Raw genomic sequence first — 27,985 nt, 5'->3', positions numbered from 1 at the left:
ATATTTTGAAAAATCTGAATGGTACAAAAAAAAAAAAATCTTGTGAATCAAGTTCATGAGTTGTATTTATTTAAGGATCTGAACAAATGTACACACATCGGTCCATTCGTCGTGGTCTTTCCATAGAGATAAATGTCATGCTCTTTTGCTATTTAGGGGGGCACACAGCTTTTTGACCACATACACACGTACGCACACAAACAGCTCAACTGTTGGAAGAGTAAGCGATTGATACAGTTGTATGTCTTTGACCGTATAGACATTACAATCCCAACTGTAAAATGTACACATATGATGCAAAGAAACAAGAAAACGTCCTCGACACTGGAAGAATGGGTGGGTTCATATGGACCTATAGGACACCTTTCGCAAGCCACTTGTGCAAAATAAAATACAAAAGAAAACTTCAAATAACATTTAAAATAGATTTTATAAGTATTTAAAGATCTATATACAAATTCTCTAAGACACTATCATTGGTGAACCAGAAAGAAAGACTGAATCAGTGAATAGTTTATAACTACAATAGAATTTAGGTTGGCAAAAAAGAATTAAGGCAACCAAAATATGAGTGTGCTACACTTTACAAATGTATTGCTGCAGTAGTTCCTTTATTTTAGATACAACAGAAATACCAAAAGCAACTGGCCACTGCACATTATAAGAATCAGTGTTGCACACTTCCATTGTAAAATGAGACACTCGCTTATTCAAAACCACAAACACGCTCAATGCATAGTCACACACAAATTCTATACATGTGGATTTACAATTTAATGTTTTAAATATTTCTGATTGCGATTATGGTAACAAATTGTTTTACATATTTGGCCTCCCACATAAGTTTTGTACCATCGTTCAGTTTAATATGTCTTCTAATAACCAGGCCCTGATGACTTTGTACTGGATTTTGGCGGGAAAATCTGTGGAACAAATTTAAATTACCAGAATGTATAAAAAATGAGCTAAAACAAGAAAATAAAGATCAGGTGATGCGGAAAATGTCATTCTCTATAACATCCAGCATCTATTATCTGTCCTAATTTTTACATTAAAATTAAATTAAAAAAAGAGAAAATGATGGGACTTTGGTTATTGCCAAATTTCATACGTCAAAGAGCCACTTTTTGGAATTTCATAACTCTGAAACATTGAACACTATTGCTGGCGTAATATTTTTCAGAAGAACCAATGAAACTATAGCAAACCATGTTTGTGTATATATAAGGACTGCGACAGAACTTTAATTTTTCAACAGTTACGAAACAAACAATGCTACCTGATGACCAAGGCGCATTAACAACTTATGTCCCCTAAAAAAAATAATAACCTACAACCTACTCTTGGGAAAAGTCTTGAGTCCCAGAGCTCAAATCAGAAAACATGTTCACAGTATGCAAATTAGACAATAAATGAAACAAAATAATTAAACATAAATATTTTCATTATTACTAATGAATATGTCTGGACATTGGTATTACTACTTGCTTGGTGTTGTTTATGGAATGGGTGAAAGGACGATGAAAATGGTACTTAAGTTGCGAAAAAGTCCGACCAGTAGAGCTTCTGAAGAGTCCGAACCTTGTAGCTGCCCCTCTTTCCTGAGGTCTGATTACTGTTGGGACACATTGAATTTTATGCAATTAATATGCAAGGAATAACAGACAATGGATCGTCAACGTCAAGAATCGTGAACCCAAGACAACTACAGCAAAGTGCGCACTTACTGTTTCACTCTCCCCTTCATCCTCTGCCAGGGTTTTAGGCCCTGAGCTGAAATGCAGAGGAGAATATACCCAGCTTTTGTCTTCTGGAGGCTGCTTTTACAAAAGCCAGACAGCAGAGGGCACCAGAAAAGGTGGAGACAGAGACAGCCAGCGGAAATATGCAGAGGAGAAAGAGAGGAAGACAAGAGTGAGGAATATCAGAAATGCAGTGGTAAGAAAGACAAACATTAGTAAAAGAGTCGTTGTGAACGTTAATAAGGTGGGAAAAGTAATAGTTTGATATGCTGTAACCTGGTTAGTAAACAAAGAGAATCTTTGAATGCGAAGGAAGTGAAGCGAAAGAAAATCTTTCCTTTCGCCTTTCCTGTAGCTCAAATAGTAGAGCATGGCGCTAGCAACGCCTAGGTCATGGGTTCGATTCCCAGGGAAAGCAAGAGCTGATAAAATGTAAAAACTGTAACTTGAATGCAATGTAAGTCGCTTTGCATAAAAGCGTCTGCTAAATGCATAAATGTAAATGTAATCAATCACAAACTAAAAGATTTCATAAAGACGATGTAAAAAGAACAATCGAGACAATTTTTATATTTACATACCATGTAAAGTATTTCCATCTGGAACAAATAAACAATTGAAAATATTGAAGGGTTGACTTAATTTTATCCACCAGGATTTGATTGGAAAGCAAAAAGCAAGCATTGATATCATTGGCTACTAGAATTTGTCCCCGCCTACACGGCCTTCATTACATCAGCAGACAAGAAAAGTTGTTCCAATTGTAGAGGAACTTGCAATATTTTAATTAAAGACTATAAAACATAATTTAAATAATATGTGCTATTAATCCCTGCACTATAAAATCAGGAATACTGATTAAAAAATAGAAATATTTTGCAGTTGTGTATGACTACAAAACTAGTTTTTGAAGGGGACAATAATAGAAAATTACATTAAAAATACTAGCTAAACTTTTCCAGCGTTGATTTAGTATAATTCAGATACTGTTTTTGAATCAATTTGTTTTATTAATATTTTGAATGTGTTTTTTGTCTTTAAAGTAATTTTAGTTAAAGTTTTAGTAATTTTATTGTGCTTTATTGTCATTTAAAAAAATTTAAAATCATATTTTTTACTTTACTACATCGAGTTATACTAATAAATGTTACCTTGGAAACTAGCTGAAATATATTTACCTCATCTCACTTGTTATGGTTGGCTCATCTGCATATAGAAGTCTTAAAGGTACAGTAACAACAACAGTCAAGGGTTACAAAATGCTACACTAGTCTAAACTTCAGAGGCTAACTTGTTCGGATTACTATCTCTACAACTAGTTTCAAGTGTTTCAGCTATAAAACTTACAGCGTGCCTTCTGTGTGTGACGGGCTGACAAACACAGACGCTGCCATCAGAGAACTTACAAAAGAGATATGAACAAACAGAGACAGCAGACAATGAAAGATGGCAGAAAGGTAATGAAAAAGTAAAGGATATGGAGTGGTGTTTAGCAGTCGATAAATGAAAAAATTGACAGCTCCATTAATAAGAGAAAAGAGCGGCGGAGCAGCTGGTGCAGGGTGTTAATGGATGAATAATTCAAGAGGTGGTCCTTGCACATCTCTAGGCCTCTTTTCAATACACGACCGAGTTTAAGAGCCTCTTTGGGGCTAACAAATGATAATGATGGCCATTTCTCAGTTCGTCCTCGGAGACATCCCTATGGATGCATTGGCACGTCCATGTGTGTGTTTTGTCATTCATGGGTCAGAATGTGTCTATTGTACTGGTGTTATTCAAAATGAACACATACAATGATATCCTCAGCATTTAGCAATAAACAAGAGGACTGGGGCATTATTTCAATTGGTCATGCAGAAGATGAAAATAAAGACCCAGCAGAGCTCCTAACACCTCGGCACACACACACCCACCCACAGGCCAACACAGACCCTCTGTGAGATTCTGTCTAATACTGGAGATGTTTCCTTTAGTTACCAGTAATCCAACAATGGTCACATTAGCACTGTTTACTACTGGATGAATCTCACAGTCTATCAAGAACATGTCATGGTTTTATTACTGCTGTGGCATTATTTTCATGACAGTTAAGCATAAAACCCCCTAAATTGTTATTAAATGTTTAAATATTTTTTCTATGCAATTTTATATATTTGACATACTTGTAACTGTAATTACATGAACAACAACAACAACAAAAAATAGAACCAGCATAAATTTAAAAATATACCAAATACTACCATGATGTATACATACTTTACAATTTAAATAAAATATTCTATTAATTTCTTTATGCAATATACAGTTTCTTATGGGATTTTTTGAGTAAAAATATATAAACAGCCTTTAATCAAGAAACAAATTAATTTTAAAGTTACGGCATTGGATTTTTATAAAATATATTTTAATTATAAACCTCACTAAATATTGTTAGAGTTTAAAAACTACTTTAAAAAAAGTAGAAAAAATATTTGACTGGTTTACAAAAAATATTATATATAAATATATTATATTATATATAAATATATTATATTATATATAAAATATTATTTTTAGAGAAAAATGAAAGCCACAGTAGTTTTGATCTTGGGTGGTTCTTACTCTATATTAATGCCTCAACATTATTAAAAACACATATTTTTAGTTCAGAGGAGCGGAGGGCTTACAAAATAAATGTCTGTAACTGGCACATCCTCGTCTTCGTCCACAGAGGCACGGCTCGTACAGCCTGAGGCCTGACTGCCGCCGTCAGATTCTACCACTATCCTGGGGCTCGCCGGGACGGAGGAGGACGAGGCTTCTAGAAACGTCTCTGCAGCTTCACTGTACATGTGGAAGAGAAAAATAAAAAACTATTTAGAGATTTTAAGTGAATAAACCATAAAATTCACTCTGTTCTTGTTAAATGGCTTCAGAAAAGGATTAGCTCAATCAATCCCCGAAAACTCATTTTTAATAGTTTTAGTTTTATTTAATGCTAAGCTATTTGTATGAAAGTGTGAAGCATGAACTTTCTTCAAAATAACTTCAAAGGTTCAAAAGTCACATTGATTTGCTGTAAAACAAGGATGAGTACATAATACATATTTTTAAATAAAAAAATACTATTTAAATAAAGAAGGAATCAATTTACTTATAGTTTCATGTTATTTTACTATTTATTATAGAAATAAAATTTTGGGGTATATTGGCACTGGTCCTGACTGACACAAAAAAACATTTGGGTATTTCACTGCCAATGTGATTAAACGCTTCCTGTTTGGTTATGTCCTCTGTGGCAGTTGCCATAGTGTCGTTTTTCCATCACTATGAGGAGCTACAGCAGGTGAGCTCAGCTGAATGGAGCACATGTTATTCCACATTCCCATGATACCTCTGATCTTACGTCCACACTGCTTTTGATTTAGCGGCAATGCATTTGCATTTAAATAATCTTTTTTTTACTTACCCTTAATTCCATTATACTTCATCAAGACCTTTTTTTCCAATATGTCCAACAATATCTGGCTTCCATAAGTAATATTAAATATTATGGGAAAGCAGATTCTCAGGTTTGAGTGCGTACCTGATCTCCGGCGATACCTGGGGAGCCACGAGGGTGGATTCGCTGTCATATCGTCCCTCCACTTCCACCTCCACAGTGATGGTTTGCTGGTCCTCATCCTGCATTCTACAACAAGACCACCAGAGGGCTCAACTAAACCACATCAACTACATAACTAACCATTCTCCTTTCATTAAGGAGAAGATCAAACCCAAGAGAGAAATAAACATTGTAAAGTCTGCTAATGAAACAAACTCTGTATTTTCAGACACAAAACTATCATACGGCTTCAGAAGATCTAGCAGACCAGTGTGTTTTACTTACGTTTCTTCATGGCTGGACTGGGTGTGTCTCCTGTATTGAAGAAAACAGAGAGTTTATTGTACCTGCTATGGCCAAGATGCGGAAATATTACAGAGCAGACAGGGTGTTACCTGTAGCGTGGGTGTTCGGAGGTGTCCGACGGGGAGCGTTCTGGGATGGAAAGGGAGGTGGTGGAGGAGAGCGTGGTGGCGATGGAGGCTGTGGTGGCCTCCTCGAATGAGGGAGGGGTACAGGGAAGCACATCCGCCCGACCTGAAACCGAATTTAATTGTGACTAAAGCCATTAAGTTCTCATGGTTGAGAACGAAGAATGTACTTTGTCTATTGTTTACCATCATCTTCCAGTGTGGGGAAGCTACGGGTGCCTCTCAGGTCATAGATGTTTTCGTCTCTTACAAACGGCAGCTGGCTGGCCGACCAGGCTGCCCCGGGACCGCTGTATTTGGCTGCAGCCAGACCCCCACGACCCCTCTTTGAAGGAGAGGATTTTAGTGCTGAAAGAATGAAGTTTATAATGCACTTCAGTAATAAAATGTGTTCAGTATCATGAGCACAAATGAAGTATGTCATTTATTTCATTATCAGGGTTAAGGTTACGATTTTACTGAAAACTACTATGGCTTTCGTTTTTCTCTAAAAATAAAAAGCATGTATGATAGCCACTAGGTAATAACTAATTTGTCTTTTTATTTGGTGACATAAGTGTCGTATAAATTTTAGCCATTACTTTTAAAATACCTTTTTACTTTCATAGGATTGTACAATATTTCGGCAATTTATCGGTTAGCAGCCAATATCATTTTTAAAATTGATCAATACCAGACCTTGTACATACTCATATCCTCTTTTTTAAATTAGATTATCTTTGCCATTATGTAATGCTTCTAACTTTAATCACTTAAAGTCAATCTTTAAATGCACTTTATCAGTTATCAGCCGATATTACAGATGTTTAAAATTGATCAGTACCAGATATTTACTTGTACATGCTCATTTAAACTTTTTTAAAATTTAAATTAGCTTTGCTGTTATCTAATGCTTCTTACTTTAATCACTTAAAGTTCATCTTTAAAAACAATTTATCGGCTGATATTACAGTCTTTTAAAATCGATCAATTCCAGATATTTACTTGTACATGCTAATTTTCAGTACAATTTTTTTTAATTCAGATTCACTTTGCCAATATTTAATGGTTCTAATTCAATCACTTAAAAGTTAATTAAAAAAAATAAATAAATAATAATTTTGTCTGACAGCCCATGTTTACGTTATGCTTTTGCTGTATTTTAGTATTATTTCTATAGTATTATAATATTTGTTAAGATTTTGAATTAGGATTATTTTCATATTTTCCGTTTTAATTTCAATTTAAATTTCTTTAGTTTTAGTAATTTTGTTGTGCTTTTGTTGATGTCTTTAAAAATATTTATATATTTCCGCTTTAGAAATGTTAGTATTTCATAATTTAATAACAGTGTTAAATGTAATCTTTAGGAAATCATACAGAACGACTATCTATTGAATATCCATTGATGAATATCCATTTTCCTACTGTACATTAAAATGCTGTGAAGCCTAAATTTATTTGTAGCATTTAAATTATTGATTTTAAATTTAATTTATTAATTTATTTAGATAAAATACAGTAGAATTTTATTAAGAACTATTTATCAGATTTTGGTTATTCAAATAAATATTTATCAGTGTCAGCCAAAACTCAGAAGCATTGGCATTAATTTATCAGTAACGTTTCATGCAGAATATGAAATTAATCTATGAAACTGAGCAATGCAAGTTCAACTCAGAAGCAGTTCACTCACAGGAAGTTTTTCTGAATACAGTAGTGCTCATGAATCTGAAGAACCTGTCTGCATAGAAAGATGGTCTGTGAACAGATACTGTGTCCTAAAGAGTAAAAAAAAAGGAAAGAATAAGTGAACCATCTCGATTAATCTGAAAAGTTACAGCACATTCTGACTTATTCCAGTTGACAAAATGGAAAACAACAGTTTGTTCAGAAAGTAGGCTTTAAATCAAATAGTGTTTCTCAAATTGAAATCATGATTCTGTGGTAATTTGTGCCAGAACTTCTGTCATAGACCTTAACTAGCCCTGAACCTGTCACATTTGTTTGCTTCACACATATAAATCACACAAAAACATGCATTTATTTACATTATACATATGCTCAACTGGACAGGTGAAGTGCAAATTAAAATAATATTTATATTTATTTCTCATGTCAGTTTCCAGTTTAACATCCATTATTCCTGGAGTCAACCAGTCAGGCTTTAGGTAATATATACTATATATCTGTCACCTCCAGCTGACGCAATCAAGATATACCAGCTCTAGGTCTATAAATAACCTAATTAGCATGCAAATGAACCGTGAGCCATTGGCAGTATGGCGTAGACTGTTGCGTTACAGGCAGGGTTGGAGAAATCTCCTATATTCACAGCTGAGCTGAGAGAAAAATGAGTGTGTGCGTGTGTGTGGTATATGCATATCCAGCAATAGCACAATTAGCACATACTCTGAGAAAAACAGCCCCAAATTAGTGCACATTTCACAAGCATTTCCTCCAAAGCCCTGTAATTCTCAATAAACCCCATTCATGCTATTGTACCGCAGCAGATCATGCTTTATTAATATGAAAATAAAGGAAGTATGAGGAATTATATTGAAGGTCGGAGACCACAGAGTCTGAAAACACAGCTGGATGTTAACTTGGCCAAAGCTTTTCTTCCAAAGTGATGAAATGGAGCGCCTTGCAAGGGACAGTGATGTATTTCAGAAGGTCTTTTCTAGATAATAGACTAGTCAATGAAATTCAAATTGAAATGAAATTCTTACCCCATCATGGACTAGAGCCTTCCACGTATGCTCCAATTTCTTTATTAACCTTAACAGAAAATGAATAAAGTTCCATAGTGCTTCTAAATCACACTGGCCGAAATGAATCACACACTTCTTGATGTAAATAGTAAGTGGCATGAGTCGGAGAGATTGACGCAAGCACCTGTAAGACTGCAAGATGTCGATTATTCCAATGTAGAGTAACAGACGCTCTCCTTTTCCATTGACTGCAGGAATACCACCCATTCTGACAGGCAAAAAAAACATGAAAGCTTTAAAAAAAAAAAAAAAAAAAAAAGTCTAAACCTTGCTCAATACTGCAATGAAATGTGTAGCTATACCTTTGGGAACAAAATTGCAACAGTGCTGAAAGGTCTTTCCCTAAATTGACTAATTAAGAAAAGAAGAACAATAGCTAATAAACATGAAAAAAAAAAAAAAATTAAGATTAAATCAGAGAAAACACAAAACAAAAGACCAAACACAACAAATAATCTCTTTGTTCCCTTCTAAAAATCTGTTTATATAAATACTAAATAAAACCAAACAAAATAAAATGAAAATAAGATCAAAACAAAACAGAAAACACAAAACAAAACTGTCTTTGTTCACATTTTGGTTAGTAAACATGAATTTGTTGTTTGCAGGTTATTTACTTTCATAATGTGATACATTTCCAGACGAAACAGGATCTCTAACAGGACACTTTATTTTATCCAAATTTTATAAAGATTACAAACACAAACTCAGTCTTTTTTCTTTTTCTTTTTTTGAAGGAAAAAAAACATTTAAATTTATTTAGGCAAAATAAAAATAGAAACATGCTGAGAAGCATTTCCCGAATTTAGAAAAATCTTAAAAAATAAAATAAAATAAATAAATTCAGATAAAAAAACTGACTAATAAAGTATAAATATAAACAAATAAAAACACACCAACAACAACACAAAAATTTTTCTTTTCACTTCTAAAAAAAAAAAAAGTCAACATGAATTTGTTGTTTGCAATCCTTTAGCTTCCATGAATGCATTTCCAAATGAAACAGGATATCTAACATGATGGGACTGATTTTCTAAAGATTGCAAACACAAATTCAGAGTTTTTAAAAGAAAATAATAATAGTAATTGCATCCCTGTTACTTCATCATATTTTTTGATGCATCTGAAAATGTCTTTTTAAATATCCTTTATATGTGTCAAAACATGGACTCATTTCAGCAACTCACGTGTCCTCGGTGTCAATCTCCTCTCCACAGGCCGACGCTCCCTGTATGGACTCCATGGCAGTGGAGTAGAGCGCTTTCTGTGCCAGCGGCCTCTTTTCATCACTGTTGCCCTGAGATCCCTCCATCTGCTGCTCTTTCTCCGCCTGATCGATGTTGTGAACTCCCAGCAGCAAACTATAATCCATAATCTTAAAGCTTTCCAAGACCTACACACCAAAAACACATCAATATTGGTTCTGAATGGCTTGTACTCTCTAGACAGCAGCACACTATGGAGAACTTACCAAACAGTCTCTCTGTAACGTCTTGACCAGGGCGCTGTATGTGTCTGTATCCAGCAAGAGACCCTCTGGTATGTCTTGCATGAAATCAAGGTCTTTGAAAGTGGGCTTCGCCTTTTCCCGCTCTTTTTTAGAGGCCCGTCGCTTGTAGGTGGACCCCTTCAGGTCGTATTTGAGGTGCATGCGCACCACCCTGGGCAAAACGTTGTTCATGACCACCATCCGAATGTTCTTCCCGCCCGATTGTACACAGTACAGCCCAAAGAACTTGGGTAATAAGGTGCGAGGATTCTGATTCAAGTTCTGTAGGCAACAAACATTTGAAAATTCAAACGCGATTTAGTCAAAGTGAACAAAGATTCAACCGTAAGTGCTAAACATCTGTCGAAGAATGTGTACATTTGTATTTGTTGGTTACATGCTTTGTATAACGTATTTATTTATTCCTTAAAGGTATAGTTCACTCCAAAATTACAATTCTGGCATCATTTATTCACCCAATATTGAAATTCTGTGCGCTAAAATTTGTTGCATCAGGTTTGACGAATTTGCAACTTAAGTTTAAATATGTGAAAATACAAATGACAGGGTCATTTTAAGACCCACAGAAACCCTGATATAAGATATCTAGCAATTAAACCAATTTTCAGCCTTTTCCAATTAATTTATTACTTCTTTAAAGAAATATTTCACCCCCAAATTGTTTTTTATTAAATACATTTTAAATATTGTCGTTATTAAATACATTTTATTCAAATTTTGTGCGCCAAAATGTATAGCGACAACTTTGCAACTTAAAATTTAAGTTTAAATATGTGAAAATACAAATGACAGGGTTTCTGCAGGTTTAATGAAGGTAAATTTAAGACTTTCTAAGATCTTTTTAAGATGAAGTAAAGAAAATGTATGAAATTAAATTGAATGGAAAACAATATGTCCATGTCTAAAAGTAAATGTGTTGTATTAGCAACGCTTCAAAGTTTGAAAATAGTTTTGAATTGTTGTTGTTGTGTTTTTTTGCAGTGTATACAACATTTAATGCCATGACTTTATGAATTTAAGACTTTCAGCTCTGATTTAAGACCTTATTTAGGGCTTAATTTGTGGAAGGTTGAATTAATACGTTTTTAAGACCATTTTAAGACCCACAAAAAGATATTTAGCAAAAAACAACTTTTTGGCCTTTTCCAAATAATTTATGGATTATTTAAAGAAATATTTCACCCCAAAATTACAGTTTTGTCATTATTTATGAATTATTTATTATTAATTATTTATTCCCCAAAAAACACCAACGAGTCAATGACATTCGTTTTGCCAGTTAATGTTCCAGAGCATAGTAAAACCACCTGATTCCAATTAGTTTGGAGTTTAAATCCTCTTAAAAATCACCACACAAAAGCAAAGCAATGAAGCGGATATCCAATCTAGAAAAGCTTTGTGACACCCATGACCTTCGCATAGGTAACATGTCCTACAAGATATGATAAGAGAAGAGAAACAGAATGAGGAAAAGAGCCAGACAGTAATACAGACAGGTTTCTGTAGACCACGAACTGGCCAAGGTCAGCATTGTTGCTATACAACAACTGATCCGTCACCATTCATGGGCTCATTATCTCCAGATGAATGGCTGGAACAGGCCAAGCCAGTCGCTGGTTAGACTCTGCTGACACTGAGAACCCATTTAGGCATCAGCTATAAAAAAAAAAAACCTCATGTTCTCTTGGAAACCGAACGCTTTTGTACTTATATTGTGGAATGAAATGGTCCACTGGAGACAGAAACCTGGAACAGGCACGGCTTACATGCTAATTGTGTCATTTGTTTTGTTATTCAGGTAAATATAAGACATATCGCCTCGGGGGAGAAATTAGTTCAAAATAGCTTGTTGGGTAGTCAGCAGTGTTGTTGTTTAACCAGGCGGTTGATTTGTGACAGCATGTGATAATAGGCTAGAAAGCTAGAAAGCATGTTTCTAAAAAAATACAGAACATTTAACAGTGCAACAAACAGTATCTTTTATCCTAGCTTAAACTGCATCTGAAAAATGTTTAAAGGTCTGCATCAGTGAAGCACCGATATATCGGCCAGGCTGATAATCCGGCGATAGATCCAATATATATTAAATGCAGAATACATGTACTGCATCATATTTATCAGCATTATATTTACTATCAGCTAATTTACTTTCTATATATTATATTGGACACTGAAAACCAATATCACTAATACTACACCAATAGTTTTGGCCGATACTGATAAGCCGATAATTATTTTCAGGTTGATATTTGGCCATAAATATTAGCTCACCATCATGGATTACTGTCTAAAGCATTTCACTAATTTTATGTAGCCCACATATAATTTTATTTTATTAAACTGTACTATATCATGCAAAATATATATGTTGTATAATTTATGCACCCTGCTTTCGAGATATCGGCATTGGACATATTGGTTGACCACTACTTCAAAATGTATCAGTGAAAATACATCAACTCACCATGTAATATCCAGGAAGAAGCTTCTGCAAAAACTCTGCCTCCTTGTGCATGACTGTCTTAATGATGAACTCATCATCCTTCGTGACGTAGAAGACTGAGCCACTGGCTCCAGGATTGGACAACTCGATCAGTGGTTCGTTACAGAGCGAATACTAAAGACAATCACAGATTGAGATGCACATAAACAAACGCCAATGAATTTTGCTTGAGTGATTCTTTAGTAGTACTGAATAAATACAAGCATTTATTATAAAATCCAGGCTTTAGCTTATATTTCTCACCAAATAGTCATCCGGCCGTATCCCGAAAAGTTCTCTGAAGTAACGGAAGGCAACGGGAGCATAGGTTTTGAAACGGAAGTCTGGGAAATGATGAGCTGGCGTCAAGTTGCTCCCTTCACTAGAAGAACAAAGAGAAGATAATTTATTTCATGTGAAATTCCACATCCACCCTCAACCTCAGACAGACAGCGCACCTGGGGAAGAAGATGCTCTCCACCACATAGAAATCCTGCATGAGGACATCCCGCTCAGGCTTGGAACTCAAGTTGCCGACCGTGTAGCCAATCCCTAGCTGAATGGCCCCCTTGAGAGCTGAAGATGTGGTCTGAAGAGGATATAGATGATGTGAGTCTCATATATATTAACCCTAAACCCAGAGATTGATCTTCTGCGTCTTCTGTTTTGATGTCACCTGATGCCACATTTCTGCTGAGCTTATTAGCAATATTACAATTCTGGTCGAAACAGATAAACCAATAAATAATTTGCATGTTATTATTACATATACGCAGCTATTTTCTAAATAATACGCCCAATAACTGATGAATTGTCAATTTTATAATTAAACACTATTTTGACTAAAACTTTTTTAAATAAAACTCTAAACTAAAATCAATTATGTTAAATACTAAATTGAATTTAGGAATATCAAAATTTAAATTTACATTCTGAAAATATTTTTATTAATTTTGAGATATTATTAATGATGTTATTAAAGTAAATTATTGGTTTAAAGATCAATTTTAGGTTAACGTTAGAGGACAATTAAATATACAATATTGATCGATATAAAAAATATAAAATTAAATAATTTTTATACACTAAACCTAATATCGGCTGATATGGTACTGATATATTGTGCATCCCATGAAGTCTATAAAATAATTTGAATGTACAATTTAATATACAATATCAACCGATATAAAATGTTAAAAAAATATATACATTCTTTTAGAGTTTTAGATTTTTTTATTCTAATAAAACAGAATTAAGAAGAAAAAACAAAACAAAAAAAACCTAACATTAGCTGATTTGGTACCGATATATTGTCCATCCCTAGAAGTAACTGAAATAATCTGAATGGAATCAGTATCGAATCTAGAAAAAGTGATTAATTTTAGGTCAATATTAGATGATGGCAAAGGTAATTCAAATATAAAAAGAGAGGAAACAGGCATGTACAATTAAATATACAATATGAACCGATATAAAACTTAAAAAAAAAAAAAGTAAAAAATCTTAGATTTATTTTTATAAAAAAAATTGTAAGATTAAAAAATAATCATATCGGCTGATATAGTACCGATATACTGTCCATCCCTAGAAGTAACTAAAATAATCTGAACAGAATCAATATCAAATCAAGAAAAAGTTGCTGAAATTGAGCAGGCCCAATGCACCTTCTTATACGTAGTTTCTCCAGAAGCGTCCACTCCTCTGTGTCCAATCTTCTTCCCATGGGCCGGCTGGCCTGACGATGAAGGCATCTGATTTAAAGAGTGTAAATATGAGATACCACCAACCTGCAATCCCTGCAGGTTCATTTACAGTAGATATTGTTGATATGTGAGAAAAGGAACATACCTCTGTTATGAAAGCCTTTTTCGATATAGAGTCTAGGAAAGAAAAAGAAAAGTGATTGACTGGATATTCACAACAATATCTGAATAAAAATATCAGATTTCATCATTTGCAAAATGAAAGCACCGACAGTCAGCCCTAAAGATTATGATTTGAAACCAAATCAGATTTGTATGAAAAATGAACAAAGCCTATGAAGACATATTCGTCTGAAATTAAAACCAAACTTCAAGAGTCAGCGGGTCAGACAGCATCAGCCAACTTCATTATTCAGCCTCCATTTATATTCCGTTGCTGCCCCTCAAGCATCAGCAGCAGCTGTCAACACCGACTGGGATGTTTGTTGACAAAGGTGGTTTGATAAAAATACACCATGTGAAGATGACGGCTGGATTGCTTGATCTGTGCTTGTCACCCCACAGTCGTCCCAGATGCATCCGCACACACTCCCATTCAGCCGTGTTCCTCGGTTTCCATGGCATCCCAATCAAGGTCAACAAGCTTTCTCTGAGATTGCATATGCATGTGGCATCAACAGACACATGCTGCTCTAAATAGGGCATTGGCCGCTAGACAGAGCAGCTCATAGCCATGCAGTGAGAAAGCAACAGCAAAACTAAGATGACGGGCCTGCTGGAAAATCCAGCTAATAACAACTTCAACCCAAAAATTTACATTCTGTTTACTCACCCTCATTTCGTTTCTAACTTTTGTTCATATGTCCTCAGACTGATAAGCTCCTCTTGCACTATATATATACACACTCTATACACATATATCTGCAGTTTTGTCTTATTTAACTGGTTTGAACTCTATCTGCCATGTGCCTTATGCCACTTTATCTATCTCATTCTTTATTTTTCTACAATGTACTCATTTGTATATCTGTATAGTTGTATGTACATATGTTTAAACTGTATTTATCTGTATTTGAACGTCTACTGTCAGTGTCTTAAATGTTAACTGTATGCACCAAGGGTCTGAGAGTAACGCAATTTCAATTCTCTGTATGTATGTGCTGTACATGTGGAAGAATTGACAACAAAGCAGACTTGACTTGATAGAATGGAAAAGGAGAAATTCTGAGAAATGTGATGGTTGCTCTTTTCCTTTACAGAGAATGAATCTGGAGAATTTAAGCTTCAAAAAAATACATTATAAAAGTGGTTTATATTACTTATATTGAACTTATTTGACAACGTCATGTGACAAGCAGACCATAATTTGAGTAATTCCTACTGAAAATTTTTACATCTGCCCTAACTACCTTAGTTTGTGAATGAATCATTCTTTTGAGTCAGATCTTCAATGAATCATTCTAAATGGTAAAATTGATTCCTTCCAAATCCGACTGAATCAGTTCTTGACTTAATGACTCAACCATTTGGCTACAAAAAGTAGAAGCTCACTGGAGGGGAAAGTCTTAACATCTATCCTGACCACATTAGTTTGTCTTTCGAGACAGATCTTCTAAGAATCATTTGAAATAATTCAGAAAATTCAATTCAATTTAACCGCAAATCAAAATGAATAAGTTCTTAACTTAGTGACTTAATGGTCCAGTCGCAACGATTAGTAGCTGAGCGGTGAGGAAAATCAAAACATCTGCCCTAACTTAGTTTGTGATTGTGAACAAATTATTCGAGTCAGATTTTCAAAAAATCATTTGAAATGGTTCACAAAATTAGAACAATTTGTTCACAAATCAGAATGAATAATTTCCTGACTTACTGAAACAATCATCCGTTTTCAACGATTAGCAGCTAACTGGAAGGGAACTCAACATCTGCCCTAAATCGATTAATTTGTGACTGCAAACATATAATTATTTTGAGTCAGATCTTCAATGAATCATTTCAATGGTTCACAAAATCATAATGATTAATTTACAAATCTTACTGACTATGATCTGGTCACTACAATTAGTTATTAATTACAGGGGGAAATCTTAACATCTGACCTAACAATATTATTTTGTGATTGTGAACAAATAATTTGAGTCAGATCTTTAATGAACCATTTGAAACCACCTTGAATGATCTGTTCACAAATTAGACTCAATCAGTTCTTGTCTCACTACACCTTTAGATGTTCACTGTGTTTTGGAACATGGCACCTGGTTTCCAGCTGGTCAACCATCTGGACCACAAGATGGAAGCTGGTTTGCTGCAAGTCAAAGATGTTATATCAGTTATCAGCACTAATGGTTAGCTTGGACCAGCTAATGTCCAGCTATAAATTCATTACCAGCTAGATTTTTCACCAGCAAGCTTCAAATTTTTGGTATATTTGTTGTTGTACCGTACATGGAAAAAAGTTGGATGCATAAAGTTAGGAAAAACATGATGGGTGCAATGTCCCAATTAACCAATTTTCCATTTTCACCTCTGAAATAGCACATCCACACCAACAAGCCTCATGACCAAGTTAGTTCCTGTTATTTCTGGATCCAGCAGTCAATGTGGGATCCTGAAGCTGTTTGGGCAACATTGTGGTTCTCCGTAAAATAGCTTTTTCCTAGACCTTGTTTACCAATGACAGGTTTGGCCTCAGTTCAAGCTGGAGCACAAACATGCAGCAGGATTTCTGCTATACTCCGCTAGCCAGGGTCGACCACACATCTAATAAAGAGCATCAGACCAGCAAAAATCTGCTTTTTAATTCTAGTTGTACAAAATACATGTAATTGGGCTTTAAATTGACCATTTGTGCAGGCTAAGCTACATCTTTGATGAACAAAATGTTTACTGTATTAAAGAAGTTTAAAGTCAAGGTTCAAAAACTGATATTGAAGGTAAATCTGTTTAAAACATCTGGTAAACTGTGTTAAACAGGGCTGGTGGTAATATCATTCATAGCTAAAGGATTATAAAATTAGCTTAAATTAGCCCAAACTCTATGGAAATCAACTGAGTTACTTAAACTTAAACAACATAGCATTCTTATTCTATTAGCGTTCAACTTACGTCAAACCATATTGAACTTGACAAACTTCTAAAACACAGGTAACATCTCTACTGCTAATGAATTAACAAAACACCTCCTGAAATCACTTTTTGGATAGGTGTGATCACAGCCAGCTCAAAATGGACTTGAAATGAAGAACTTGACGACAAAACCTTGGAGGTGTCACTTGACATCTCAAGCTAACATTCATTATATAGGACTAAATTTACCAAAGATTTTGCATATATATGCTGCTTTGAGTAAAAGATATCATGTGGTATGACTGCAAAAATCTAAATACTGACAACATATGAAGGACAGCTCATAATCTGGTAAAACAGAACTGTATAAAGCAAACCAAAGGCCGTAAACCCACCAGTAAAACCAATTTCATAAATTTCAACCATTTTCATTGCTCACTTCTGATCTGAGAGATGAAAACAAAAACTACAAAGTTCCTTATTTAATTCAAATAACGAGCCATTCAACAGATATATTCAAAGTTCATAGCTCTTCTAAGTAATAGACGTCCAAGAACGTGCTTGTGTGCAGGAGTCAAGAGATTCACTCAACTCTAGTTTAAACAAGTTTGAGCTTTACAATTTTCACCTGGCGGACAATAAAACAGGTTTGCGCATGCTATAAACATGGAGCATACTTTGGGCTTTACAGTTTTTCACTTGGCCAATGATAAAACATATTTGCTCATGCTATGAAATGGAGTAGGTTATGTATTCAGCTATACACAAATTCTTTGCATTTGCGTCGAAGCTGAAATATTATTTGGGCTTTACAGTTTTCACCTGGAGGACGATAAAACAAGTTTACACATGCTATCAAATGGAGTATAATTTAAAAAGCTATCAAAACTGAAAAAAAGTGTCAAAACTGAAGTATACTTTGGGCGGTAGCACTTTATTTTACAGTCCTGTTCCACATGTAAATACTTATTATAGCAATAACAATAACTAGGTACTAACCCTGAACCTACCCCTAAACCTAACCCTACCCCTTGTAGTTACCTCATATTACCATTTTGTTCTTAGATAGGTACACTGTACAAGAAAACCAACTATTCTTGAATATTTGGTCCTTTTTAGGGTTGCATCCTGTGACACCACATCCTGTTTTGATTTTACATGTTTTGGCCCTTGTAGAAGCACACCAGAGTTTGTTTAGTCTCAGCCTCAGATGTCACGCCCATGAACCATGGCTGAACGTCTAATGCATATGGCGCATGAAATTGGAAACACTTGACACATCTGATTGGTTGAATTCTACAGGATTTGCGGGAGAGACGTGTGTTGCGTTCTTAACCGAACAGAAATATATTAATATTGTTCAGCAGACAGCACTGCTAATACTAGGCTACTATTAAAATTAAAACTTTTTTTTTTTAGTAATGATCACACAACAGTTATTCCATGTTTTAATTTTAATAGTAACCCCCCTTTGTTTGCCAAAATAAATAAACTTTGATTTTCAACAATTTAAAGAGAAATTAAATTAATGTTTTAATTTAATGCCACAGCCATATCAACCTGCAGCCCAAGACCGGTTGCCCACTGAAGATAAGCAGGGTTGAGCCTGGTCAGTACCTGGATGGGAGACCTCCGGTGAAAACTAGGTTGCTGTAGTCTGTGTGGGTCCTAACGCCCCGGTATAGTGACGGGGACACTATACTGTCAAAAAGCACTGTCTTTCGGATGAGACGTTAAACCGAGGTCCTGACTCTCTGTGGTCATTTAAAAATCCCATGGCACTTCTCGTAAAAGAGTAGGGGTGTAACCCCGGTGTCCTGGCCAAATTCCCTCTACTGGCCCTTGTCTATCATGGCCTCCTAATAATCCCCATACACTTGATTGGCTCTATGACTCTCTCTCCTCTCCACCTGTAGCTGGTGTGTGGTGAGCGCACTGGCGCCGTTGTAGTGTGGCAGCCGTCGCATCATCCAAGTGGATGCTGCACACTGGTGGTGGTTGAGGAGAGACCCCCCACATGATTGTAAAGCGCTTTGGGTGTACAGCAATACACAATAAGGCGCTATATAAATGCATCATTCATTCATTCATTCATTTTATGTCTTCATTTGAAAACCAGATACAGAACACAGAATTTCTGAGGAAAAATAAAACATTTCATAAGGCTATTTTAAGAATAAATTTAAATAAACTAAGTTGTTATTATCTATTCAAATAATTAGACATACTACACCAGAATTTAATAACAATAAAACATATGGTGAAAGAAAATAAAACACCCACTTATGAAAGTGGATGAAGATTTAAAATTTCTTGAAGTCTTTAACAACCTAGAAATGATGATTCTGTCTGAGCTTTGTGTTTTAAAATGAACACACTAATGTAAACGTAGCCTAACAGATGTGTAAACTGAAAACTATTTGAACTTTATTAAAATTATTTATTTATTTATTGTGTTGGATATATTTTGTTCCTTTGTGGAACAGGAAATGAGGCTTTGAGTCTGTATAAATATCAACAAGCTAAAAAAAATAGTTTTTTGAGATAATGTAATCTTATTAAAACTGATTTCATAAAACTGGTATTGAAAAAAGTATCGCTCAGGAACCGGTATCGAACTCAAGGTATCGGTATCGATATCGAAAATTTCTGAACGATACCCAGCCCTAATCAGCAATATATTTAGGTCCTGGGCCATTGAGTGACTTATAAACAAGTAAAAGTACTTTAAAATCAATCCAAAATGTAACTGGAAGCCAGTGTAAGGACCTGAGGACTGGTGTGATATGCTCAGATTTTCTGGTTCTAGTCAGAATCCTGGCAGCAGCGTTCTGGATGAGCTGCAGCTGTCTAATGGTCTTCTTGGGAAGGCCAGTGAGGAGACCATTACAATAATCCACTCTGCTGGTGATAAAGGCATGAACAAGTTTCTCCAAGTCTTGACTGGAAACAAAACATCTAATTCTTGCAATATTTTTGAGATGATAGTATGCTGATTTAGTTACTGCTTTGACATGACTACTGAAAATAAGGTCTGTCTCCAGAATCACCCCAAGATTTCTGACTTGATTTTTAGTTGTTTGACCCCTAGAGTCAAGGTATGCATTCACCTTGAGAACTTCATCTTTGTTTCCAAATGCAATGACTTCAGTTTTCTCCTTGTTTAACTGAAGAAAGTTCTGGCACATCCAACTGTTAATTTCATCAATGCATTGGCAGAGGGAGTCAATGGGGCTGTAGTCATTTGGAGATAAGGCTAGGTAAATCTGGGTATCATCAGCATAGCTGTGCTAGGCAATTTGGTTCTTCCTCATTATCTGACTTAGTGGGAGCATATACAGGCTAAACAAGAGCGGTGCAAGAATTGAGCCTTGTGGGACTCCACATGTCATGGCCGTCCACTTAGACTCATGCTCTCCTATACTCACATAATAACCTCTCCCTTCTAAGTATGATCTGAACCATTTGAGTGCCATCCCAGAAAGCCCGACCCAGTTTTCCAGTCTCTCTAGAAGTATGTTATGATCGACAGTGTCAAACGCAGCACTAAGATCTAGTAGTACCAGCACTGATATTTTGCCAGAATCAGAATTGAGGCTAATATCATTTATTATCTTAATGAGTGCTGTCTCTGTGCTGTGATGTGCTCGGAAACCAGACTGAAAATTGTCCCAGTATCCATTTGACTTTAAGTAGTTGTTCAGCTGATTAAAAACTACCTTTTCAATAATCTTACCTATGAAAGGAAGATTTGATATGGGTCTATAGTTGCTCAACATGGTGTTATCAAGATTGCGCTTTTTCAGAAAGGGCTTAACAACTGCAGTTTTGAGGGAGTTTGGAAAAGTCCCAGAAAGAAGTGAGGCGTTCTAAGAGATCAGCTTCTAAACAGTTAAGCACATTTTTGAAAAAGGATGTGGTAAGTGTGTCAAGATAGCAGGTTGAAGATTTAAGGTGCTGTACTATTTCTTCCAAAATGTTGTTATCAATTTTTTTTAAAAACACACATAGTCACTTCTTTTTGAAATTGCGGTCGAATCTGTGTGACCTCTGCATAACTTGAGGATGTGCCAATCTCCTTTCTGATATTATTGATCTTCTCAGAAAAGAAGGAAGCAAACTCATTGCATTTGCTGTTGGAGAGCATTTCACTGGGAATCTGACTTGGGGGGTTTGGCAGTCTCTCAACAGTTGCAAAAAGAGTGCGGGTGTTGTTTAAGTTACTGTTTATAAGGTTAGAAAAGAAAGTCTGTCTAGCTGTGGCCAGTTCCACATTGAAAGCATGAAGGCTGTCTTTATAGATGCTATAGTGAATTTCGAGTTTCGTCTTCCGCCACATCCGCTCAGCTTTTCTGCATTGTCTTTTCATGCTCTGAACTGCTGTTGATTTTCTCCAAATTGATTTTTGTTTGCCCGTCTTCTTGCTGACCTTTATCGGGGCAATATCATCAATAACATTCTTAACTTTTGAGTTAAATGACTCCAGGAGAAGATTAACAGGGTCTGCAGAAATACTTGGTGTTAATGATATTGCCTTCATAAATAGCACACTAGTGTTCTCGTTAATGCATCTCTTACTGATAGAGACAGACATTGGTCTGTTAATATGGGGACATTTCCATACCACTAAACATGACGCAGCACAAAAAAAAAAAAAAACATGATTGGTTGCTTTACCTGTCAGTGATATGTCCTTGGCCATTCAAAGCGGCCAAGGTTCCCAGACCTGGCTTCTGCCGTCAGTCTGAAGGTCTGGCTACACAAGATTAGAGTTTGTTTGGAAGCAGATCAAGACCCTCTATTTCAGGGTCTCAATCCACTTGTTTGGTGCACACCAGGGATCGAGTAGCAGTGTTTACACTTATTCAAGTGAACCGCACTGACAGAGCAATCACAAAATGGTTTGTTTTAATCAAACCAAACCTGCCAAGTGTGAACACACCCTAACTGTGCGTTCACACCGCCGCCGGCGAGAGCGTCAAAATTCGCCCTGGCCACCCTGACTGCGACGCTGTAGAAAGGATTCGTGGACATGCTGACGCTCTGACGTAGATTGTATGCTCGACTTGTATTTAAAGGGGCCGCAAAGGAAACAAGCATGTTGATCTTGTGCAGACTGACCACAAGTAGAGTATAAGTTAACCTCATGAAATATTTTAATTGTGAAAGTAAGAAATTGATCGATGGAAAGAACTTAATTGTAGTTACATGTTTGCTAACCAAATAAACCAATTAAAAGCCATTTGTGTGGTGTGTTTTTGTGTTCATGGTTAAGTGTTAGTCTAATTTCAACATTATAGGAGACATTTACTAGCCTTGGTCTTTAATTAACATTAATTTGTGTGCAGCCTACATTACAAACTGTCCAGATTGAAGTGTAGCCTTAATGCAATTGGTCAAATCGGTGTTGTTTTGAGCAAATAAATTGCATTCCCGCTGAAAAACAAACGTTGTAGCGGGAAAATGTCCCCTATAATTTTTTTTTATTTATGTCCCTGTACACAAACAGGAACACGTCAAATATTATCAGGAAACCCGCCACAGCAATAATTAATCTCTCTCCATTTTGCTTGGGAACTAATGTGGTCGGAACCAAAGTTTACAAGGCTGCGTTCTCTGGAACCCTCTCAAGCGGAGGACTTCTACATTCCGATTGGTTGCCGTCCAACCGCATCATAGCTCATTACCATAAAATTGACCTGACTTCAGCTCTCCTCGACGCCCTCACCATCCAAGACGCGCCGCGCCGCACTCGCTGGAGCTCGCCAGCTCCGTGTGAACTCACAGTAACAGATTTGGGTCAGAAAGAAACCATCATGCAACCATACTGAAAACCATAGAAATCATGCAACTTTTGGTAAGTTTCCGTAAACAATGTTTTGTTAGGATGCCTTGAACAAAAATGTGTCAAAGAAGGACCCTGCGTCCTTATGTAAGAGACGCCCTACTCCCTCTGAGGTGCTGATGGGATTGAGTGTCTTTTAGAACCCTGGTCTTGTCTGCAGGCTGGCCTATAAAAAGCTCTATCCTCTTCAGAGCATAAGCGAGGGGGGTAAGGAATACAGAGAGACACCATTATGCAATTCTTGCTTGTTTTCCATTTCCCACCGGAGCTTGAAAACTCCCAGCAGTCTGAGCTATTAAAATAACATGAGTATAGGAAATAGATGGAGTGTGCAGACAGGCCTGCCCTGTGTTGAAAAGCGATATTAGTGGGCACAACACTATACGGCTTTGAGTATAGCCTAGGGTTTGATTATATATGCATCTCATGGGATGTTATTTGTATAAACCAAGAAAGCCGTGTCTGGATTTCACAGATGCTTTAATTGTGTACATTTTCTACCACCATTACACGATGATAATGAAGTGGGTGTTTTAGACGGTCCACTTGGTGGTAATAACCTCAAAATTGATTTATAATTAACTTACAATAAAGATCTTTTCCTATCTCGGCCTTCATCGGTTCACTGCTCTTAATGAGCCGAGTAAGACGGCCACTGAACTGAACAGCAACAGATACTTATCATTCAGACTGGGCGAAATGTGAGCAATAACCATGTGCAAAAAGTATAATTATTGCTCACATTTAAAGGTTTGAACAAACCTCTAACTGTAAGTAGCTATTAAACTCTAAAGTATCCACCTTTTAATTTTAAAACTACAGTGAAGTGAGGCTTTCCGTGTAAATTGCTTACAGCTATTATTTTTAAAGATTTATTTTTGCCTTTGTTATGATAGTATAGTGTAGAACAGACAGGAAGCAAAGTGGGAGAAAGAGGGGGCTGGGATCGGAAAAGGTCCTCAAGCCGGGATTCGAACTCGGGACACCCATAGCACAACGGCACTATATGTTGGCGCACTTGCCCACAAGGCTATTGGCGCCAACGCTTCCAGTTAATTTAGCTGTAAAAAAAAACAGTTTATTATGCAAACTGGTATTTGTTATTATATTATTTTAATTTACTATCATAATCATAATAAAAACAGTGATTGGTAGGAAAAATTGTTAATTACACTATGAATAATTTCTTCATAAATCAGACTGAATCAGTTCTTGACTCACTAAATCTTCTGGTCGTAACGATTGGCATCTATCAACGGTATTTGTTATCATATTATTTTAATTTATTATCAGAATCATACATACGTTGGTAACACAATAATTTTACTGTTTATTTAGTTATTCTTCTAGTTATTAGTGGCTAATGCAGCTAATCTGAACTCATGCACATTCACAAGAAATTTGAACTAAATAAAGTGTATTCAACTTTTCTAGACAGTCAAACACAATTTTCGCAACAATAAAACAATACAAAGTAAACAAACAACCCGAGAACCCGAGCCATCCATGTATTTATGGTATACTGGTGGATTTTGGCAAATTCTGGTATAATGCATTATGAAACAACGATGCCAATAAATGCGCAACAAAATACCAAAACAAACTATTCTTGTTTGAGGTCAGTTTTGAGGTGTGACTGAATAACTCAAAAAAAGACATGTGACTGAATAACTCAACCCAAGAAGAAACAATTGTACTGAAAAAGTGTTTTTTTTTCGTGAATTGTTTTGCGATGCTCCAATTTTTGCATATAAATTAAATTAGTAACTTGCGAAAAAATGTCGCCCTAGTTACCACCCAAATCAACCCTAGCAACTACACACTAACACCTTAGCGTTGTGGCTGCGAGTTTTGCATATGAATGCATAATATGTCAATATTTTATTGATTATCATCGGATTATAGAGACTTTTTTGCACTAGTATCGGTCAATTTTGAATATTCATCTGTGCATTAATTCTCCTATTTTGACATTTAGATTACCTTTGCCATCATCTAACACTCACTTAGATTTAATCTTTAAAAACGCTAATAATTTTAAGCGCATGTAAAAATTGAGTTCTTTCCTGTTGAGATTCGCGTCATGTTTGGACAAAAACGCTGCTAAAGAACTCTTTTATACCTATGACTCCGCAAACTTGAATCTGATTTTATGAACAAAACATAAAAACCCAAGAAAACAAGGGTGGATGATGGCATCCAAAACACTTCAGGTGCGAAAATGACTCACAAACCATCGTGTCATGTGACTGCGTGCTCAACAGTCAGCATGTTTTCCCACACACATCTACACGGGAGACGCCGGGGAGCAAAACCAAAGAAAACAGGAGGATGCCGAGGCAGGAGACGCCAGCACCAGGGGAATTCAGGGAGTGAACGGTCCATGTTTGGATGCAGTTTTAGTGATTAAAAAGTAGACGATGAGACTGGAGTGCAAGATTTACTACGAGCCAATTGCGTTGACATTTATGGCTTTGAAAAACAGTAACCACAATGCAGTTTGCAAAACCTCCACGCATATGTAAAAGAACAAATCTTGTCAACAATGAGCTGGAGAAAGGTCAATCTTAAGTACATACTGAACATAGACACTTTATGGAGTGGATCACATTTTGTGCTTTTGTGTGTATATCCATTTACATACTAATGTTAAAACCAGAGTGAAAACTGATTATTTTAGCTGTAGCTTCTTTCCAGAATAAGGCAATTTTTGGTTATCAGCATATCGTGCATGTGAATGTGATCACTGACACCTCATACACAGATACATGACTAATTAAAAGAAGAAAAAACACAAATGGAGAACTGGGGAGAAAAAAAACAGTCTCTTAGAGGCAGAAACAAGAGTGTATTTGATAGATACAGTAACTGTTATGGAAGTGAAAATCTAAAATTATTATCATATATCAATCAAGCACAAGGCTTCTTTTTTAAATATATCATAGTTCAATAATCAACTTTAAACCATGAAATAAACAAACAACTTAAAGATTTTATTTATTTATTTACTTATTATTATTTTATTTAAGTTTAGGTAGATTTTACATAAAAATCAGCTGTACTTCAATTTACTTTACATGTACTAATGCAACATTATATCTTTTCATAAATAATTGCAAGCAAAATTGAAATCCATTATAATATTTGCAGATTCCTTGTTCAGTTGGTTATTTGTCGAATGATTTAATGCATTATACTTTCTAAAGGTGTAATGATAAATATATAAGTATTATAATGTACAATAACTGGTTTTAAATTGATTCAAGATTTCATACAATGCATTAAGATGCATAATTAAAACGTTTAAAAAATACTTTTAATATAAAGGCTTCAAGTAAACTGTTACCAAAAAAAGGTTATGATGTAAATTAATAAGAAATATTTCAGATTCTGCACTAACAATAACAATAACAACAACAACAAAAGTGACATCTGAACTCTATTGTACAAAAGACCAAATTATTTTTTTCTTCATTCTTATTCATTATTTGTCATTATAAAAATGAATAAAATATTATGTTTTACAATTATTAAAAATTATTCAAAATGAAAATATTACGGTCATACCACGACACTCTTTTCTCATATAAAGTCATATTAGTGTTATAATATTTTTCTAAGACTTACCGAGCAATTGTACACACTCTAATAACTTAAGAAAGAAAAATGGCTCGTGTTTGAATATTAAAAATATTCAAAACAATGAAAACTTGCACCATACATGCATAATAGTAAAGTCCTATTTGACTGATCTAAGGAATCCTTTAGAAATCAAAACATTATTGTAATGTCATCTAATATCATCCTTTATGCTTTCAATTGGCTAATGCTAAATATTTGATGGCATTTATCCTAAACAAATGCAATACACCCTTTACGCCGTTTCTCACCTGAAACCCTCACCATCCCATCTGTCATCTGCCCAGTGTCCCTGCTGATGGCTAGCTCGCTGAATCTGCTTTGAACCTGGTTGTCACACCATCCGCCTGACAACATGCCCATAAAACTGTATATTTATTAATGCACACTAACTCTGGCAGCATGTAAACCCTAATAATCTTGTGATTGTATAATAAATCTCATGCATCAGTGTCCAAATCCATGCATGAATGCTAGGTTTGCTAGCTCTATCCATGTGAATCCCAACCAGCTATGAATAAATCAGATGAGATTGCATGAACCGATGTCTTTCTTAACCCGTCTTTGGAATCAAACTCAAGTTGTTGTTTACCCGAGTCCATGCCGTCCGCGTCCTCGGATGCTGCTGCCCCGGATAACGGACTCCCATCCCCGGCCTCAGACAGGCTGGCCGCCCCTTCAGCCGCCGCTTCCATTCAATAACCCGGGATGAATCCTCCGAGCGAGCGCGCTGTCAACCGATGATCGCCAATATTTCAAAACATACACTGCTTTTCCTCTCAGCGAGTATGGATGTGATTAGCTGATAATAAGGTGGGAGACTGAGGGCTGTCCCTGGGCGTCGTGGTCCTGCTCTCCTCTGAGCTCAGCTGTCATGCACAGGATAGGGATGTTCGATTCGCTGATGAATCGTTCGTTTGAACAGATTGAAGTGAACCGATTCGCTAGGAGACTCGCAAATCATTTTGAGCTGGGGACCTGTTTCATAAAACAAGTTTACCAAATAAGCCAGGTTTATTTCAGTTATTCTGACTTATTGTCAGTTGATTTGGTTCAAGATAAGTCAGAATAAGTTAAATAAGCCTGGCTTGTTTGGTAAACTTGTTTTATGAAACAGGCCCCTGGTTTCGCTGTTTGTTTGTCAGCAGAGAGGGTTTACTTGTTACTAGAAATCAAGACAGAAATTACGACAGATATTCTGAAAGCATCTTACACTATTTGCCAG

The 27,985-nt window shown here is 35.8% G+C and overlaps 1 protein-coding gene across 5 annotated transcripts; it reads right to left on the bottom strand.

Moving 5' to 3' along the window:
• Positions 1–48: 48 nt before the first annotated feature.
• On the bottom strand, positions 49–27,671 carry LOC306875568 (phosphatidylinositol 4-phosphate 5-kinase type-1 gamma-like). 5 transcript variants are annotated; one of them, XM_079426227.1, is made up of 19 exons: positions 27,353–27,621; positions 27,012–27,107; positions 14,353–14,384; positions 14,169–14,255; positions 12,963–13,093; positions 12,769–12,886; positions 12,487–12,639; positions 9,984–10,283; positions 9,700–9,905; positions 8,637–8,720; positions 8,471–8,519; positions 7,435–7,519; positions 5,946–6,107; positions 5,724–5,865; positions 5,614–5,643; positions 5,311–5,415; positions 4,412–4,568; positions 1,728–1,817; positions 49–1,615 (listed from the first exon to the last, which is right to left on the bottom strand). In XM_079426227.1, exons 1-19 carry the CDS (start codon positions 27,453–27,455, stop codon positions 1,613–1,615), a joined length of 2,133 nt encoding a protein of 710 aa, XP_079282353.1. In that variant the 5' UTR covers positions 27,456–27,621; the 3' UTR covers positions 49–1,612. The 5 variants fall into 5 exon arrangements, 4 of the variants coding, with proteins under 4 accessions (XP_079282353.1, XP_079282354.1, XP_079282355.1 ...); XR_013784757.1 differs by lacking the exons at positions 1,728–1,817; positions 27,012–27,107 and having other exon boundaries at positions 49–923; positions 1,489–1,615; positions 27,353–27,638; XM_079426228.1 differs by lacking the exon at positions 1,728–1,817 and having other exon boundaries at positions 27,353–27,671.
• Between the last annotated feature and the right edge of the window lie 314 nt (positions 27,672–27,985).

Source organism: Barbus barbus (genome assembly GCF_936440315.1).
Source record: "Barbus barbus genome assembly, chromosome: 9".
In the NCBI taxonomy this organism is placed as follows: Eukaryota; Metazoa; Chordata; class Actinopteri; order Cypriniformes; family Cyprinidae; genus Barbus; species Barbus barbus.
This window is presented reverse-complemented; position numbering and strand designations above follow the sequence as displayed.

Bases quoted from the DNA above. Each gene is read 5' to 3' on its own strand.
- LOC306875568 (XM_079426227.1), bottom strand. From the start codon at position 27,455: ATGGAAGCGGCGGCTGAAGGGGCGGCCAGCCTGTCTGAGGCCGGGGAT. The intron at 14,256-14,352 runs GTATGTTCCTTT...TCTTTAAATCAG, and splicing joins AAAAGGCTTTCATAACAGAG to ATGCCTTCATCGTCAGGCCA. The intron at 9,906-9,983 runs GTAAGTTCTCCA...TTTGGTGTGTAG, and splicing joins CGTTACAGAGAGACTGTTTG to GTCTTGGAAAGCTTTAAGAT.